Source organism: Indicator indicator, chromosome Z (assembly GCF_027791375.1).
Source record: "Indicator indicator isolate 239-I01 chromosome Z, UM_Iind_1.1, whole genome shotgun sequence".
Classification (NCBI taxonomy): Eukaryota; Metazoa; Chordata; class Aves; order Piciformes; family Indicatoridae; genus Indicator; species Indicator indicator.
The window spans coordinates 45,709,900-45,727,691 of record NC_072053.1 but is presented as its reverse complement, the minus strand read 5'-3'; the positions used below and the strand labels follow the sequence as shown (position 1 = coordinate 45,727,691).

The 17,792-nt window shown below is 43.0% G+C and overlaps 1 protein-coding gene across 3 annotated transcripts in view; it reads right to left on the bottom strand.

Moving 5' to 3' along the window:
- The window catches only part of FOCAD (focadhesin), a 112,730-nt gene that overhangs the window by 11,249 nt on the left and 83,689 nt on the right, over positions 1–17,792 (bottom strand). For all 3 annotated transcript variants that reach the window (XM_054397472.1, XM_054397474.1, XM_054397473.1), the window contains 8 exons: positions 10,300–10,447; positions 9,306–9,425; positions 8,238–8,360; positions 7,483–7,560; positions 7,022–7,093; positions 6,770–6,872; positions 5,577–5,657; positions 4,576–4,704 (listed from right to left, as the gene is read on the bottom strand). In XM_054397472.1, the coding sequence (XP_054253447.1) occupies positions 4,576–4,704; positions 5,577–5,657; positions 6,770–6,872; positions 7,022–7,093; positions 7,483–7,560; positions 8,238–8,360; positions 9,306–9,425; positions 10,300–10,447 (854 nt within the window). The remainder of the gene's footprint in view (positions 1–4,575; positions 4,705–5,576; positions 5,658–6,769; positions 6,873–7,021; positions 7,094–7,482; positions 7,561–8,237; positions 8,361–9,305; positions 9,426–10,299; positions 10,448–17,792) is intronic.

Below are 17,792 nucleotides of genomic sequence, written 5' to 3'. Positions count from 1 at the left end.
TGCAAACAACAAATGGGATGCACTTGTCCCAGAGGGGCAAAAGGAGTTGGCAGGGCTCATTGACAGGGCTTTAAACTAGATTTGAAGGAGGAAGGGGTTAATAATTTCCAGCTGGCCAGTGACAAACAGTGGGGCAGCTCACCAGAGGCAGAGGGATGGAGAGCTAGTGAGGGCTCTTAACTTGCTGCCCTGAGGCAAGCCACAAATGATGCACCAGGAGACTCTGTGGAAATCAAGGGGAGTTGGCACAAGAGGAGGACAGGGCCAGCCCAGCTGAAGTGCCTCTATGCAAATGCACACAGCTTGGGCAACAAACAGAATGAATTAAGGACCACTGTGCTGCTGGGATGCCATGACACAGTGGCTATTACTGAAACTTGGTGGGATGATACCCATGACTGGAATGTAGGGATAGATGAGTACAAGCTCTTTAGGAAGGATAGGCAGGGAAGGAGAGGAGGAGGTGTTGCCTTCTATGTCAGTGACCAGCTGGAATCAGTGGAGCTCCACCTGGGGAAGGATGAAGAGCTGGTTGAGAGTGTATGGGTTAAAATTAAAGGCAAGACAGGGGAAGGAGATGTTACTGTAGGGGTCTGCTACAGGCCACCTGACCAGCAGAGCCAAGCAGATGAGGCCCTCCACAGGCAAATAGAAGTGGCTTTCAGGTCACAAGCCCTGGTCCTCATGGGGGATTTCAACCACCCTGACATCTGCTGGAGGGACAACACAGCAAGGCACCAGCAATCCAGGATGTTCCTGGGTTGCATAGATGACAACTTCCTCCTCCAAATGGTAGAGGAACCAACAAGAAAAGGTGCTATGCTGGACCTTGTTCTCACCAACAGGGAAGAGCTGGTAACCAATGTGAGGCTCAGAGACAGCCTTGGCTGCAGTGACCATGAAGCAGTTGAATTTAAGATCCTCAGGGCAGTCAGGAGGACGTATTCTAAGCTTCTGACCCTAGACTTTAGGCGTGCAGACTTTGATCACTTCAGGGATCTGCTGGGTAAAATACCGTGGGATGAAGCCCTAGAGGGAAGAGGGGCCCGGGACAGCTGGTCAGTATTCAAGGACCACCTTCTCTGTGTCCAGGAGCAATGTATAGCAACAAAGAGGAAAGCAGGGAAGAATGCTAGGAGGCCTGCCTGGACGAGCAAGGAGCTGCTGGACACGCTGTCACTTAAAAGGAAGCTCTACAAGGAGTGGAGGAAAGGACAGCTGGAATGGGGGTATATAAGGAAGCTGCCCGAGCAGCAAGAGACCTGGTTAGGAAAGCCAAAGCACAGTTTGAATTGAATCTAGCCAGGGAGGTTAAAGGGAACACCAAGAATTTCTATAGTTATATTAATGGTAAAAAGAAGACTAGGGAAGGTGTGGGCCCCCTCAGAAAGGAAAGAGGTGAAATGGTCACAAGTGACCTGGAAAAGGCTGAGGTTCTCAAGGACTTCTTTACCTCAGTCTTCACTGCAAGGGCCTCCAGCCACACTCCTGGAGTCATGGAAGATAATGGCAGGGACCAGAAGGAAGAACTGCCCATCATAAGTGAAGATCAGGTTCATGATCACCTGGAGAACCTGCAAGTGCTCAAGTCCATGGGACCCGATGGGATACACCCACAGGTACTGAGAGAACTGGCAGATGAGGTTGCTAAACCCCTCTCTATTATATTCCAAAAGTCCTGGCAGTCTGGGGAAGTCCCCACTGACTGGAAAAGGGGAAACATTACTCCCATTTTCAAAAAGTGTAAGAAGAAAGAACCAGGGAACTACAGGCCAGTCAGTCTCACCTCTGTGCCTGGTAAGATCATGGAGCAGATCCTCCTGGAGGCACTACTGAGACAGAAGAATAGTGAAGAGGTGATTGGGTACAGTCAGCATGGCTTCACCAAGAGCAAATCCTGCCTGACAAACCTGGTGGCCTTCTATGAAAAGGTCACAGCCTTAATAGATGAGGGGAGAGCAACTGATGTCATTTACCTGGACCTGAGCAAAGCCTTCAACACTGTCCCACACCACATCCTGGTCTCCAAACTGGTGACACATGGGTTTGATGGGGGGACCACGAGATGGATAAAGAACTGGCTTGATGGCCACACCCAAAGAGTGGCTGTCAATGGCTCCATGTCCCAGTGGAGGCCTGTGACAAGCGGAGTCCCTCAGGGATCAGTCCTGGGACCAGTCTTGTTCAACATTTTTGTTGGTGACATGGACATGGCATTGAGTGCACCCTCAGCAAGTTTGCTGATGACACCAAGCTGTGTGGTGCAGCAGACATGCTGGAGGGAAGGGATGACATCCAGAGGGACCTTGACAGGCTGGAGAGGTGGGCACAAGCCAACCTCATGAGGTTCAACAAGACCAAGTGCAAGGTCCTGCATCTGGGTCGAGGCAATCCCAAGCACAAATCCAGGCTGGGCAGTGAGTGGCTGGAGAGCAGCCCTGAGGAGAGGGACTTTGGGGTGCTGGTGGACAAGAAGCTCAACATGAGCTGTCAGTGTGCACTTGCAGCCCAGAAAGCCAACCAGATCCTGGGCTGCATCAGGACAAGTGTGGCCAGCAGGTCAAGGGAGGTGATTCTCCCCCTCTACTCAGCTCTGGTGAGACCCCACCTGGAGTACTGTGTCCAGTTCTGGAGCCCCTATTACAAGAGGGATATGGACATGCTGGGTCGTGTCCAGAGAAGGGCCACCAGGATGATCAGAGGGCTGGAGCACCTCTCCTATGAGGACAGACTGAAAGAGTTGGGGCTGTTCAGCCTGGAGAGGAGAAGACTCCGAGGTGACCTTATTGTGGCCTTCCAGTATCTGAAGGGGGCCTACAAGAAAGCTGGGGAGGGACTTTTTAGGCTATCAGGTAGTGATAGGACTAGGGGGAATGGAACACAGCTGGAAGTGGGGAGATTCAGACTGAATGTAAGGAAGAAGTTCTTCACCATGAAAGTGGAGAGAGCCTGAAATGGGCTGCCCAGGGAGGTGGGTGAGGCCCCATCCCTGGAGGTGTTTAAGGCCAGGCTGGATGAGGCTCTGGCCAGCCTGATCTCGTGTGAGGTGTCCCTGCCCATGGCAGGGGGGTTGGAACTAGATGATCCTTGTGGTCCCTTCCAACCCTGACTGGTTCTATGATTCTATTATATAGCTGTTACAGATAAGGTGTGTTAGTGCCGTATTTCTAAGTGGGCTGTTAGGTCACAATACGACTGCATTATACTTTCTAGCACAATGTGAACATTGTTCATTAGTACAAAGCAAGACCTATTTCTGCATGTAGATATAAAGACAGGTGTGCAGCCTCACATCACTGCAGAGCAACAGTCAAGAAAAAGTACGGATTAAAATGCAGACTACGATGCTCTCTGAAGCCAATAAAAACATAGCCACAAACCCAAGGTACTGTGCCATCTGGAATTCCCCTGTTCTGTAAAAAGTAAGACTTCTAACTGAAAAACAGGAATAAAAAAGTCCCCCCTACATTTTAACAGGTTTCAGCTATTCGTAACACAAATTTGCATCAGCATGGACTACAGAGCTTGGCATAGGAAATTCCTTCATGTATCTTACAAAGGATTTCAAAATCAATTGCAAGAATATGGAGTAAAAGACACATAACAGCTCAACTATATGCAACAATGTTTAATCTTTCTGTATCTAGCAAGTTAGTTGTTCTCCACAGTACAGTTTGATCCTCCTAGTGCATACACAAGCACTCTGTATAACTAAAAGAAATACCAGAGAGAAGTAAAAACAACCTTCTATATTCTGTGCCCTATAGCACATCAGTTTAACCACAACAGCACTTGCTCAGCTCGGATCTGCTGTGTCTGTCACAGTAGTTACATGCACCATGACAAACACAGCTCGGTGGAATCAAACAAGGGAATGTGGAGCTTTGCACAGTACACTGCTGGGTTCTTTTTAAGGAAATGAGTTTGAAACTTAAGACACTTATATCAACCAAAACAAGCACTGACAGATAACCTGAGCAGGAAAATATTGCACAAGCTGTCCAGCACAGTATTTCAGGATCAAAGATACCCTCCATCATGAAGACAAAAATGCACGTCACAAGCACTGACAAAAATCAGGATCATCACAGAGAAAGGGATATGCTTTTCTCTGTCATGCAGAAGAAAGAGTATTTCACACTTGTGAATAGCTAAATGAACTACAGAGCAGTTTAAACTTGTGATAAAGCTGCCTGCAGCTACTGACACAGGCACTGGACCAGCATTTAGCAGGTAGTGAAAATAAGATACAATTAGTTTAGTTTCATGATAGGCTCTTCCTACTATTAATAGTTCAAACAAAAATTCAGTCCAGTTTCACAAGTGCTTTAGGAACTTCCAACACTGCTCCAAATATCTCAGCTCTGACCTTGTCTCCTCCTGAATTAGAACCATCTGTGTGTCCTCATGGTGATCACAAATATATATGCAAACATTAAAAAGGTGGTATTGAAAGGATAGCAAACACTTCAGTTTCTGCAATAATTTAAAGCCTGAAGTGGGCTCTAAAGTTTGTGGAAGGTGTGTTAGTAAAAATTCTTGTGACAAGTAGAAAAGACTTAACAGAAAACTTACCAAAGTTTAGTCTCATCAAAGGAGAAAGAATGGATGCCCAGTTTACAGGTGGGTACTCATGGCTTTCTCCAACTAATGCAATGGGTGCCAGTGCTACTTTCACCAGCTCAGCTGAGACAGATTCAGGACCTACAACAGAAGATTCAGAGTTTGAATTTTGTACACACATTTGGCTAAATAGCTCAGGAAAAACAAAAGTGAACACTGCATTGAAGACCAATATGTAGTGAAGAACTGAAAAGCATAAAATTCCTATTGTTTTGTATCTGAGAATTAGCTATCTCTTGTTTATAATCAACAGTTGTATTTTTAACAGTAACGTCCTAATCAAAGGCTTTTTGTTACTGATAAATAGAATTTTTTCTGGTTATTTTTCATTGAACCAATTTAAGAGTTAATTACAGATGTTCCTTATCTAGTAGGGTAGTATTTTTGCATTTGTTAGTAGAACAAAAGCAAGTTGCCTGATCAATGCTTCCCTTCCCCGTCCTGTAGGTGCTAAGCCTTACTACATATTGTGTAACTTAAATATAGGGAGCTAACTCAGTGAAAGTTCTCCTGGAGGCAAGGTATGGACAACTTCAGGTTCCTTTGCATTTATCACATGTAACTCTAAACCCACTTGAGTACACTCTGTAAAAGAGAAGCTTAATATGGGATTACTGAAACGAGAAGCAGCATAAAGTTTGCATGATGAGGCAGTGTTCCTGAGGATACATGCTAACACTTGCAATCTAACTTTCATTCACACAGGGAAGACACATCATCTCACAGAAGTAAGGGGAAAGGGTTTAAAAGTCATAAAAATTCAGTGGGGAAAACTAAAACCCTAACTATACAATTCTACTTGATCTTTGAGTGTTATTTAACTTGCTAATTACGGGTTAAATATCCCACAGTAGTGAAGTACAAATTAATATTTAGGAAAGTTCTCCTAGAAAATGAAAGTTATTAGCATCACTGTTTATATCCATAACAAATTTAACTTGATCCATTCTTGCCTTTCTTTCCACTTTCAATGATAAAGTCAATGGCTCCCCTGATGAAGCTGCTTTCAGGCAAGTAACGAAAATCTGGAGGAACTGTGAAGACAAAAGGACTGTTCATATACTGAAACACCTCAGCAGAAATTATAAACATCACATCCCATGTAAACTGAGCTATGTTTGAGCGCACTAATTCTGTAGCTGACTCAAAGCATTTAGACTCCAAGATTATTGCTAGCTACAGTAGCTTTTCTACATTTAAGGCAAGCTAAACGTTTGTGGTTGTGTGAGCTATTAGGGTCCGGAAAAGAGGAATTCATTAACCAACAGAAAAGACAGGGATAAGAATTCCCTTAAAATATATTGGCCACTGTGAGTCAGGCTTTTAGAGGGAGACCTTTAAAAGCTTAAGAAGTTTAGGGCAACAGAGATATTGCTTATCTAATAACTTCAGGCACAGGTGCCAAGATTATATCAAAATTAGACACTCCAAGAATCTTTTTTTCTGTAATTAGGAAGATGATCTACACTTCATGTAAGTTCCCAGCTTGGTTTACACACTTCATTAGTTCCCTTCTACTACTGATATTTCATCAATGGTAATCCCACCAATATTTCACCAATGGATATTGAAACACTAGAAGGTAATGATGTATTGATGGAATATGAATTTCTGTGCTAATTTCTACACTGAAAGGCCACAGAACACTATATTTTGACTTTAGCTAACCACAGAAATCCTCTGCTAGAAAAAAGACATTTGGAAAGTAAGCTTGGTCTTTTTATGGAACACTTTTTAAGTATTGGCTTTTTTATACAGTGGCAAATGCTAAACCAAGAGTGGATTCTCAGGACACGGAGCGGATAACATAGGTCATTCACATGTGCCATATGCAGCACACAACTTCCTTGTAAGTTATTCTATGAAAGATTAATGACAGAAACAGTATACAAGCTTGACCTGAACAACTTAGAACCTTTGTTACTGGAAGTGAAAGCAGATGGATGAGATTCTGTTCAGCACATCGATTCCTGCTTCACATTCCAGCCTTTACGTCTGGACACAGGATCATGAGCTCTTTGATTCAAAGCTGTTGTGTCATTTAAAAGGGCCAACAAGGTGTAGTTCGTATTATGTCGCTTTGCTGCCTTTTTAGCTAGGTGCTACTTCTACATCTTCCTTAAGCAGCAATATTAAAATACCTTACCAGATGCTCTGTTCTGGGTAGAAGACAAACAGGACATATAAAGGCGTCCCAAAAGTCCTGCTGCATTTGTCTGAAGGCCAATCTGCCCTGAAAAACTGATTATCTGTTGAAATAATAAACCACTAGTTAGACCAACTTCCCTGCCACATTCAAGCTGGACACAACATTGTGCATAGATTTGGCCTCTTTGTGAAAGGTGCCATGGTACCCTAGTGCGTTATCAACACCAAGCAACAGAGGCTACACTCTTACCTGTGTAAGGGTTCTGATGACTTCATTGACCTTACTTTGAAACTGGGAAGACTGAATGCTCTCGGATTTCAGCTGCCAAAAAAAAAGATGCTAAGAATTTTACAAGGGGAAAAAAAATGGAAACAACAAAGCAGAGAACAAGCACTGAAAAGACAAGATTACATCTGCATATATTCCTTTTTATGCAGGAGTCATGGAGAGAAGGAGAAAGCCTACACAACTGTAAATTCTTCCCCAGTGGCACTGCACATGGGCCGTGAGATGGGAAAGTGGAACAGACCTCATTTCGCATATTGTAATTCTATCTGGCTTGGGTCACATCCAGCATGATTCATTACTGCATAAGTGGGATGCCCTAGTGTATAACCACTGCTTTAAAGATGAAAAGGATCTCATTCTGTCTTGCCTTCTAGCCAAATTTTTAGAAGACATAAGAGTACCATTTGCTTCTATGTTCTCACCTGTATCAGGCTTCTTTCAGAACCCACCAGTGCAACCAGCCCACTGACAGCAGCCAGACGCTGCATTGTTGGAGCACCCTAGAAATACAATTCAGGGTCAGCGAGCCAAAACACTTATTTCTTCCAACTTAAAAAAAAGACCACTATCAACTGTGCACCTTTCATTCCAATAAACCTTCCACATCAGACTCCCACATGCTGGATGACTATTCATCCCACTGCTGGTGAATGAAGGCTTTATATGGAGCTTCCGCCTCCAACCTATGATTCTGGAATCATGATGCATTTCTCCCCAACAAATCACCTCCTTATAGCACTGTATGCAATTGCAATTCAGAGCTGAAATACTGCAATCTTTATGTCTAAGTTTAGAGTTTGATCTCAAACAAGGTATTTTTATTATAATGAGATAAAATACAATTATTGTAACAACTGAGGCAGATAACCCAGATTTTATGCTTGGACCTTAAATTAACTTCAAATTAGTAAATTCAAATGTCCACCATTTCCCACAAATCATCCAAGCAGAAGAGAAATAGATTTTCCCTGACGCTCCCCTTAGCTAACACAGCACAAAGATATTTTTTTTCTTCAAAATACCCAACAGAATGTAAAGATAGTCCTTTTTCTAGCACCATTCCTGCAGAAGCAAGGAAAATTGTGTCTCTACTGTTCATTTAAAACCACCCAACATCCATATCCTGACCTCATCTCCATCCTGCAAAAAAATAGGGTATGCACTCAAATTTCTTTACCTCTGCAAGCACAATTTTTATCCAGGCTGGCATTAGCCTGTTACTCAGGTCTTCAGCTTTCCCATGACCACAAGCTGACAAGCCATGGACTATTGTACCTAGAGATAAAGCAAAACTGTGGGTCTGCAAGGTGAAAAAAAGAGATGTTAATAAAACAGATCTTCCAAAGGATTCCAAAAGGATGTATTATTTTAGTATTTATTATTGAAATGTTAATTAAATATTTATAATATCCCAATAATTAGAAGAAACGTCTTTGTCTGGATGCTTTCTTATTTCAAGTATTTTCTCATGTTAAGTAACAGGATTTTCTGAGAGCAAATTCTCATTTTTGGCACACAGATTTCCTTGGAGTCATTATTTTAGAGGACATTTTCTGAAAGATAAAAAGCTGTAGCAAAGGTAGTCTGTTTCGACTTCCTGTTTTCCAGGTAAATATTCTAAAAGGCAAGTTTAACAGCAGGTTTTGATTTAAAATGGTTTCCCTTTTTTTTTATTCCCCAACCTCCTTTTTTTTATTCTTCTAGAAAGCATTTAACTAAGTAAGAACACACACACACTAAAAAATGGAGATATTTTGGGCCATTTTTAGAGGGTAACCCTAGGACACTATGTATGGAACAGAGACCTGAAGAAAACTTGTGGCTGCGGTTATAATGCAATGTCTGGAGGCTAAGGGAATGGAAAATTCAGAAGAGTGCAGTAGATGTATACTCTTACAGAGAAAAAGAAATCCGAAGAAACATGTTAGAAAAGAGACAAAATTTGTCAGGGAATAAAGACATGAAGAACTCCAAAGTAACAACTTCCCTTCTGAACACAAGCAAAACATAAAACCTATTTTTAATTCACTCTCTGGTAACTGCTATACTACTGTAGACAGCGCATCAATGGACCAAGTGGTAGTCTTGATAATTGCACAGTATGCACAACATGCTCAATGTCAGCTAATGCTGAAATTAATCAATATAATTCTCTTGAAGTTATAGTTTCTTGAAATTATAGTTCACTATTAAATAGGTAAGAGAAAAACAGAACTGAAGCAAACCCCAAAGACAGAATTATGACCTGCTGATTATTTTCCACTAAGGTCCGTAGCTTATTCATTGTCTCCTCAGCCTCAGCTGCTTCTATGATTCCAACACTGAAAGCAGAAACACAGGAACAGGCCACAGAATAGGCAAGTACCTGAAAAAAATATTTAATTCTGTTTACCTGTGTCCGATTACTGTAGCAAAGTGCACACGAAGCAATGTGCCAGCATAACAGAAAACCTCTGCCACTTTCAATTTATACTTTTAGGTGTTTATTTCCTCTCTAAAAGATTCTTAATTGATACTGGCATTAAACAAATAAAACTAAAGCTTGGAATTACTGGTTTATGTAGGTCAAACTCCTGATCTTCAACACATCTGTGTTGTTTTTTCATCAACACAAGTATCTGATCATGATTTATATGATATCTGATTATCATTTAGGTGAGCATACACAACATGCTTGTGATCCCATCAGGGCTATAAGCAGGCAAAATAAATTGAAATGCATGCTCAAACTTAGCAGACTTCAGTTTAAGTCTTCAAAACATAGGTAACAACCTACTGGGCCATAGCAATATTCAGAACTGCAACATTCTCATTAGCTTGTGAAAATAGCTAGTTACTTCTCTCTGAGGGTAACTTGCTGTTTGCTTTCTAGTAGACCAGCTAGGCAGAAAACAACTGCTGTGTAAGACAAATATCCATAGCAACTCAGGACCCAACTTTCAACAATTTAATTTGAGATTAAGGAATTAAAGAAGAACTTTAAGAGTACTTTATCAGCCAGTTCCTTAGTGTTTGTGCAGCATTACAGCTTATTACTATTATCATCATCATCATTGAATAATAATTATTATTGCTGTTGTTTCTACAGCAAATCTAAACAAATATATATATATATCTTGAAAGAAATCGTATAAACCAAGCATTCTAGTACTACAGAAGCAAAGCTTCAGTTAAAAGTCCATAGATTAAAGGAATGCAACAACATGAAAAGGAGACTTAAAATCTGCAGTAATCCATACCTCCTGGACCCATCTGCTTTGGTCCCCAATGCTATCCAGGTATTTGCAGAGCTTTCTCAACAAAGCGGAAACGTGCACACGTGATTCTGTTTGGCTGCTGTGACTCATAAGTGAAAGAACAAGTCCCACTCCCAAAATACATCCAGTGCTTAAAAACAAGACAAAAGAACAGGATTGAGTATGCTCTGGCTTCTCTAAACACTTTTCATCCCAACATGGGTTGCAGACTAAAAAGACCTCTTGGCCTTGCCTAATAACTAGCCTTGTGGGTAGCTACTGACCACAGTCAATTTTATAAATGGGTTTAATCTCATACAGAGGTGTGTGGTGAAGGCACCATACACCCAGAATTATGCCCCAAATACTGGAAAACTTGTCCCAACATATTTGGGCAAGTTCATCCTTCCACCCTCCTTTCCCGGAGTGGGGGACAAAGGCCCAGGCACCAATCTGCCTTCTAAGGGGTAAACAACTACATGTACCCATCACATGAGGTGCTCGTGCTTCTTGCAAGTGTGGACATAATTCTAGCTTCATGCTTTCTCTAGGCTAAAGCAGGTTGTCGACAAGAATGTCCATTGGTCAAATCCAGCCTCGAGAAACTTTTAACTTGTGACCAAGTCGCTCTTACTTTGCCCGAGCTCGTAAACTCGTTGTGCTTAAGCCCCAGGTGCTAAGCGCCATTGCCAGTAAGCCGTCTCACTGCCACATGCAAGCATACCAGCGGCCTCTGAAACATGGGAAGAAGCCAGCACCCCGGGATGGCCGCCGTGCCTCAGTTTGCCTGAGGAATCTCCCAAGGAGATCCCTTCGCTGGAAGCACAGAAGACTACAGCATCGAAAGCCCAGTCCCAGCGGAAAGAGGACTGGACTCCCCAGGGTAAGCTTTAGCCCAGACAGGGAGAGACTAGCCCAAGCCCGGCAATAGTCTGCTACACCTATAAGCAGCAGACTGAGCAGCCACGACCTCCTGTGTACTGGCTCGCATAAGCAGGAACCGCGTTCAGCCGCCCTGCATGACTCCACCTTCCGCGGGAGACAAACGGAGCCGCCCACTTGGCCGCTCCGCAGCCCTGTCCCACCAGGGCAACGTACAGTTGGGACTTCCCGAGAGAGAGAGAAAGAGTCCCATCCACTCCTCTGCGCCAAGCAAAGGACTGCCTCGTAACCTTAAACGGGAAGCAGTCGCCGATGACACTCGGCATTGCCAGCTCGTTTGAGCTGAGCCGAGGGGAACCACCACTCCACATAGCAGCGCCCCTTCCCTGCAGTCCGTCGCCCCGCCCCGCCCCGCAGTACGGGCCGACTCTGCGAGGGCCGACCCCATCCGGGAGCGACACCAGCCCTGCCAGCCCCAGCCACCGCCGTTGCGCCTTGGGACCACCCTGCCAAGGGAAGACGCCGATTGGCGGAAAGTCTTGCCCCTTCCGCAGAGGCAGGAGGAGAAAGAGTCACCATCTAGAGGAAAGTTCCCCACCACAGCCTGCCAGCAACTCAGCCGCAGCCTCAGCCCCAGGAGCCTTCCCCCACCCAGAACGGACCGTCCCCAGGCCAGTCCTGGGCAGACAGCCAGCAGCTAGCATGGCCTAGTAGCTTACTTCGCTACAAAGACACAGTGTATCTTTTCACAAGTGTAACACTCACTAACGTTCAGTTCAAAGTACCTGCGCCTAGCCGCGCTTGAATTGCCTCTGATGGCATTGTAAATGTTTCTCTGCATAGTTACAGCCCACAAGCGTCTTGTCGAGTCGCCATCTGGTGGACAAGCGGCAGAACTGCACCCTTCGTTCTCTTAATTAGAAATTAATTCTCTAAGTATTCTAATTGGGTCAAATTGTACATATTAAACCAGTTATGGGATGTATTTCACAACCATGCACTAGAATCTATATATAAAATAGTGATTGGTCAGTTATTAATAATTTTAATAATATAGTTTTCATAATTCATAAATTAATAACCTCTTCATCACAAGGTGACATTTTTTAGGAGACACAGGATAAAAGAAGAGCCTAACAAGAAAATATGTATGTAGAATAATAAAAGCTCCTTACTCCTTCTGCCCATGAACAATCAAAGAATCAATAGCCTGATCAACAACCATATCAACTAGTATGAAGGAAGTACGGATCCAACCTTCTACATCTGCCAAAACTCTGATATAGCAAGTATACCAATTGCAGGTCTGCTGGCTGAATTAGGGTCTGTTTTTCTCAGACTCCTGCAAAGGGTGTTACAGTTTGCAAACATCATGAAATCAGTGACTGACCCAATAGCTAAGATGGCTGAAGATGTTAAGGTATTTATCTGCATTTCAGAACATGAACACCAAGTTAATATTCTAACCCATATTTGTACTAAAGCATGTGCAACAGTGGACCAATTTCAACACGGCAGACATATCCAGCAAAGCCAACAGTTTGAAGCTAAGGATGCTTAAAATTGCACCAAAAAGAATACAGTTTCAAAGTAGATAATCTAATCGGGTAGCTGGCATGAAGTTCACAGTCTCTGCTTCTTTTTCAGATTTGACCAGAAATTCCATTTCGGACCACAGAACTCTTATTAAATTCACCACCTGTGCTCCCACAAGCCTTTGTTTCCACAGGTCATCAGTCATACTGAAAACTTTAGTCACAGAATTTCCAAAAGGTTCTGGTTACCATCATGAGACACTAAATCTATAGCAAATCACTGCTCTGAAGACGATCTTATCTGAAGGTGCAGACTTTTTCCCCTCACTCATCTCCTTCAGAATGCCAGTGACAGACACCACATGCAGCAACTAGTCAATGAACTTGGCTAAGATCTCCAGCATTCCTCTAAGCTTCTGCTATCCAATTTAAAAATGGGAAGAGTTACTGCTTTCACTCAGTTGCGTAAAAAGGAAACTTTTGAGAATAACTTCAGTCATAAGGTAATGTTTTTCAGCAGCTGGGGATGATGATGATAAACATGCTTGGACAACTCAGGAATGGTCTTGGCAGTAGTGTCTTCTTTTTCTAGCAAAGACAATGAAACAAACCTTTGGAATCAGCATTCTTAACTGGCTTATCTAAATTAATGAACAGCACACAAAATAAGGACATGGCTTATATCCAAAAGTTCTATACTCATTTTTACACCATTACTTGTTGACAAAGACACATGGAAAGAAAAGAAGTTCCTACTTAAAACTACAATTCTTTATGTTGTTGACTTTCAGCAAGGATACAAAACGAAGTGGGGACCAAAGCAAGAGTAATACCTCACCCCCTCTACTCCCTTTTTGTACCCAGCCCTTGTTTTCACTTGGCCACCTTGTTTGTGATCTTCGTAAAACAACATTTAAGTGTTCTTCATCCATATGGTATCTCAAGTTTTCTAACATGTTTAGAAGTGTTGCACTGCCACTGCATCAGCCATACTGCACTACTGTCATAGCTCATCTTCGAATCTAATGTCATTTATTTCAATAACGTAACTTGGCAGTGTACAGGGCAGCAGAGTTCATGACAAGCCAAAATTAAGGACTTTGTGAATAAATAATGAAACAAAGTTTTTATTTTAAGATGAAGAAAAACATATTTTCCTGTTAATACTGAGGTCAGTTGAGTTTGACAGGTTTCTGCAAGATTAATATAAAAAGTTTGATGACAGTTTTGGTTGAAAATGCCTTGAAAAAGCTACTGACCTTTCAAAAACTCCATAAAAAAACAAGTCAGCTTGATGCCAATTTAAAAGGAAGGCTTTCAGAACTATTTGCTCTTTACCAAATCTTTACTCCGCATGTATAAGTATTTATAATTTGCTCCACGTTTCCCCTCTATCTACCCTCACAGATGCAAGTTCTGCCATGCAATAACTTCAATACAAAACGGCGTATTTGCAAAGTCCTTGTAGAACTGATTTCTGAGTATGAGAAACGTAACAACAAAAGCCATAAAACTCTACTGCCTCTTGGTATTCTCAAAACTTTGAATGTGCAACACTTTCAAAAAGTCTAAGTCGAACCAATCTTCAACACATTTTGATTTGTTTGCAGGAAGGAGTGTGGGGGAGCAAAACACTCCAATATAGGGACCACAGGCACTGTTATGTTGTTGCCCAGGTGCTGTTATAACTGGAACCCTGACTTTTTGTTAATTCCAAGTACAGTGGAGTTACTGGACTTTCGAAAATCTACTGAATATAAACTATATGAACAACTGGAAAAGTTAGCAGCCATAAATATACATGCTTGCTGAAACCATGCTTGATGTAAGTCAGGATGGGGGAAAAAAAATGAGCTATTACATAGCTTTCTGTAATAAGTACGTCTGACAAAACCTAGTAGGATAACAAACTCTTGTGCACATTTTCCATACAAGTGTACACTGAAAAGTAGTGTATCAGTGTATTTTAAAAATATACTTGAACTTTCAGCTTTTGTCTAATGTATGGACAGATTTAAGGTCCACTCACAGATTTCTTGATAACATCTGAGTACACTTCATTTTTAAAATCAGGACTAACTGCAGGAGCTCCTAAAGCTCTGCAATCTATCAAATTGTGTTTCAGTCATAAACTGAAGCACCATCATATTAATAGGCTTAACCATCTGAAATGTTTTTCCCCCTTTAAAAGATTGAGTTTCATTTTTGTTTTTCTTTTCCTGTGTGGTTATGACAGACAAAAGAGTATTGAATTATGAGCATTATCCTCACAGTGACTTTTTCTAAGAGAACATTTTAAGAGTACTTTATGCAACTTACACAGAGAGAGATTCTTCCAGAACTTTAAGTGGACTTTCACCAAGCCAAAATATTGGCACAGGGAAAATACTGCTTATTGAAACAACTCTGTTTTCTTCATTCCTCTTATTTCTTTCCCCCAGTTTTAGAAAGAGAATTCTCCCAATTAAATGAATAAATCACGGAATCACTAAGGCTGGAAAAGACCTTCAAGGTCATTGACTCCAAATGTAGCCCAACTACCATGACCACTATACCATGTCCTGAAGTGCCACATCCACTTTTATGAACACCTCCAGGGCTGCCACGTTCACCAATTTCCTGGGCATCCTGTTCAATGCCACACCTTTCTCTCACTAAAAAAGTTTTTCCTAATGTCCAATTTAAACCTCCCCTGGCACAAGTGAAACCCATTTCCTCACTCATCACTAGTTATTTGGGAGAAGAACCCAACACCAGACTCTCTACAACCTCTTTTCAGGTAGTTGTATAGAGAGCAGTAAGATGTCTCCCCTCAGTCTCCCCCTCAGTCTCCTCCAGACTAAACAACTCCAGCTCACTCAGCCACATACAACATGCCCTCCAAACCCCTCACCAGCCTTACTGCTTTTTCCTGGACACACTCCAGGATCTCCATGTCCTTCCTATACTGTGGCACCCAGAACTGAACACAGCACTCAAGCTTACCAGATCGAGAGGCCTTACTAGATTGAGTACAGGAGCACAATGAGTTCCCTACTCCTGCTGGACACACTGGGTTTTGTTACAGGCCAGGACACTGCTGGCTCATGTTCAACCTGTTGTCCACCAGCAGCCCCATATCCTTTCCCACTGGACTGTATTCCAGCCACTCTTCTCCAAGCCCGTTGTGTTGCTTGGGGTTGTTGTGACCAAAGTGCAGGACCCATCACTCCATCCTGTTAGAACTCATTCCATTTACCTCCGCCCATTGATTTAACCTGTCCAGACCTCCCTGAAGTGTACATAGAGAGCATCTTCAGTTACGTGATCTGGGAGGGCGACCCCTTCACACCTGGTGTTGTTAATAAAGGCAATACCTGGCTTAATAACTATCAGCTTTTAGGTTTTGATTGATTTTCCCATGTCAGCTCTAGGCACTCCTGCTTTTGCTGGGGATTGAACGAGATGATCTCCAGAGGTCCCTTCCAACCCCTACCATTCTATGATTCTGTGAACTTTCCTATAAAGGCTGACATGACCAGTGAAGCACAGTTGTGTGAGCTCTGGTCTGCATAGCACTTGCACTGACAAATCACTTTCTTATTCAGACACTCAAGGCAACAAAAAACAGAACAAAAATTCAGCAAAGGCCTCTCCTTATCGATAACGTCCTCTAATGTGTAAAGCCTCTCACCCGCGGAGCAAGCCCCTACTGGGCAGACGCAGACAGTCCCCAGTCCTTCGGAGCCCGCCTCGCCGCGCAAGCTCACAGCCGGACTTTGGGCTGGGGCCGGTCCCAGGCTGCCGATGCCTCTGCGCTCCGCCAGGGGGCAGCCATGATCCAGAGAGCGGCGGCGGATCACAGAGCTCGGTGCGCACGGTGCAGAGAGCGGCAGGGGGGGGCCGCCGGCACTGCTGGCGCCCAGCTGGGTAGCGCAAGGGAGGCCCTTCGCCTTCCGCACAACGCACCCATGCTCTGAAAACTTGCAGCCTTTTAATAGCAGAAGACATGTGCTGATGAAAAGGCTGGAAAGGCGCTTGCTTTGGAATAGCAGCTTACAAGTGGACAAATGCTAAGCTGATGAATCTACAACATTTACAGCTTCACATTAGTTCTTTGCTCACAGAGCGCTCAACCCTAGATACCATTTTACCATTAACCTTTAATGACCACAGCCACCATGCCCAGCATAAAGAACTACCCACCCTTCAAGCTTCCCTCTCGTTCTTGCCATTGTTTCATATTTTCCTGGCAACCTACCTCTGCCAAAGAAGTCCAGTTTGGTTCTTCCAAGAGGCATTTTTCTCCAGCTCACAGGCTGTACGCAGGCAGCAAGAGGGGAAATGAAGTGATGTAGCCCCCTATGAACTACATGTCTCACACTGCACCACTCGAGGCAAGACAAATCCTTACTAAGTTCTACAGGTTCACAGCGAATGGTGTACAAATATGACCCCTCAGCTTTTCAGAAGGTCCACTCAAGACAAAAAGGATAAACAAGAATTGCTGGGCAAAATAACATTCAAAAGAAATAAAACCCTACATGCCCACATTGAGGCACTCAAGATACTGCAGTTCCTTTCCTGATGTAAAAACGGAGTGACTACTGTGGAAGGCACATACTGGTACGTTATGTTAGCTTTTTAGTAACAAGTGACGCATTTCATTGTTCAATTACTCTGCGTTTGCCAATGATCATAATTGTGCGAGACCTTTCAGTAACTAGTTGCCCTGCTTCTGAACTGTTCTTTTTGGGAGACTAGAGGCATAAGCTTAGTTGGTTAGAAGAAATACAATTGCTTTATTCAGAGTTCAACATGCTATCCCCAACTGTTAGATTAATGGCCTGGTTCTCTCAGATGAACACACTATGTGAGGCAGCTGCTCCTGGAACTCACACTGTATTCTACACACACGCTCATTCCAGTAGTAGGCTCCAATGCAGAAGCAGCTAGATTTTATTGAACACCCTGGAAACCACCCAAGAGCACTACAGAAAGATTTTCAAAAACTTCACTTAATGAATTTGTTCAGGTAAGATGACAGCTGCTATCTTCCCACTGCCTATGACAAAGATTGTGGTTCTCTAGGCACGCCCT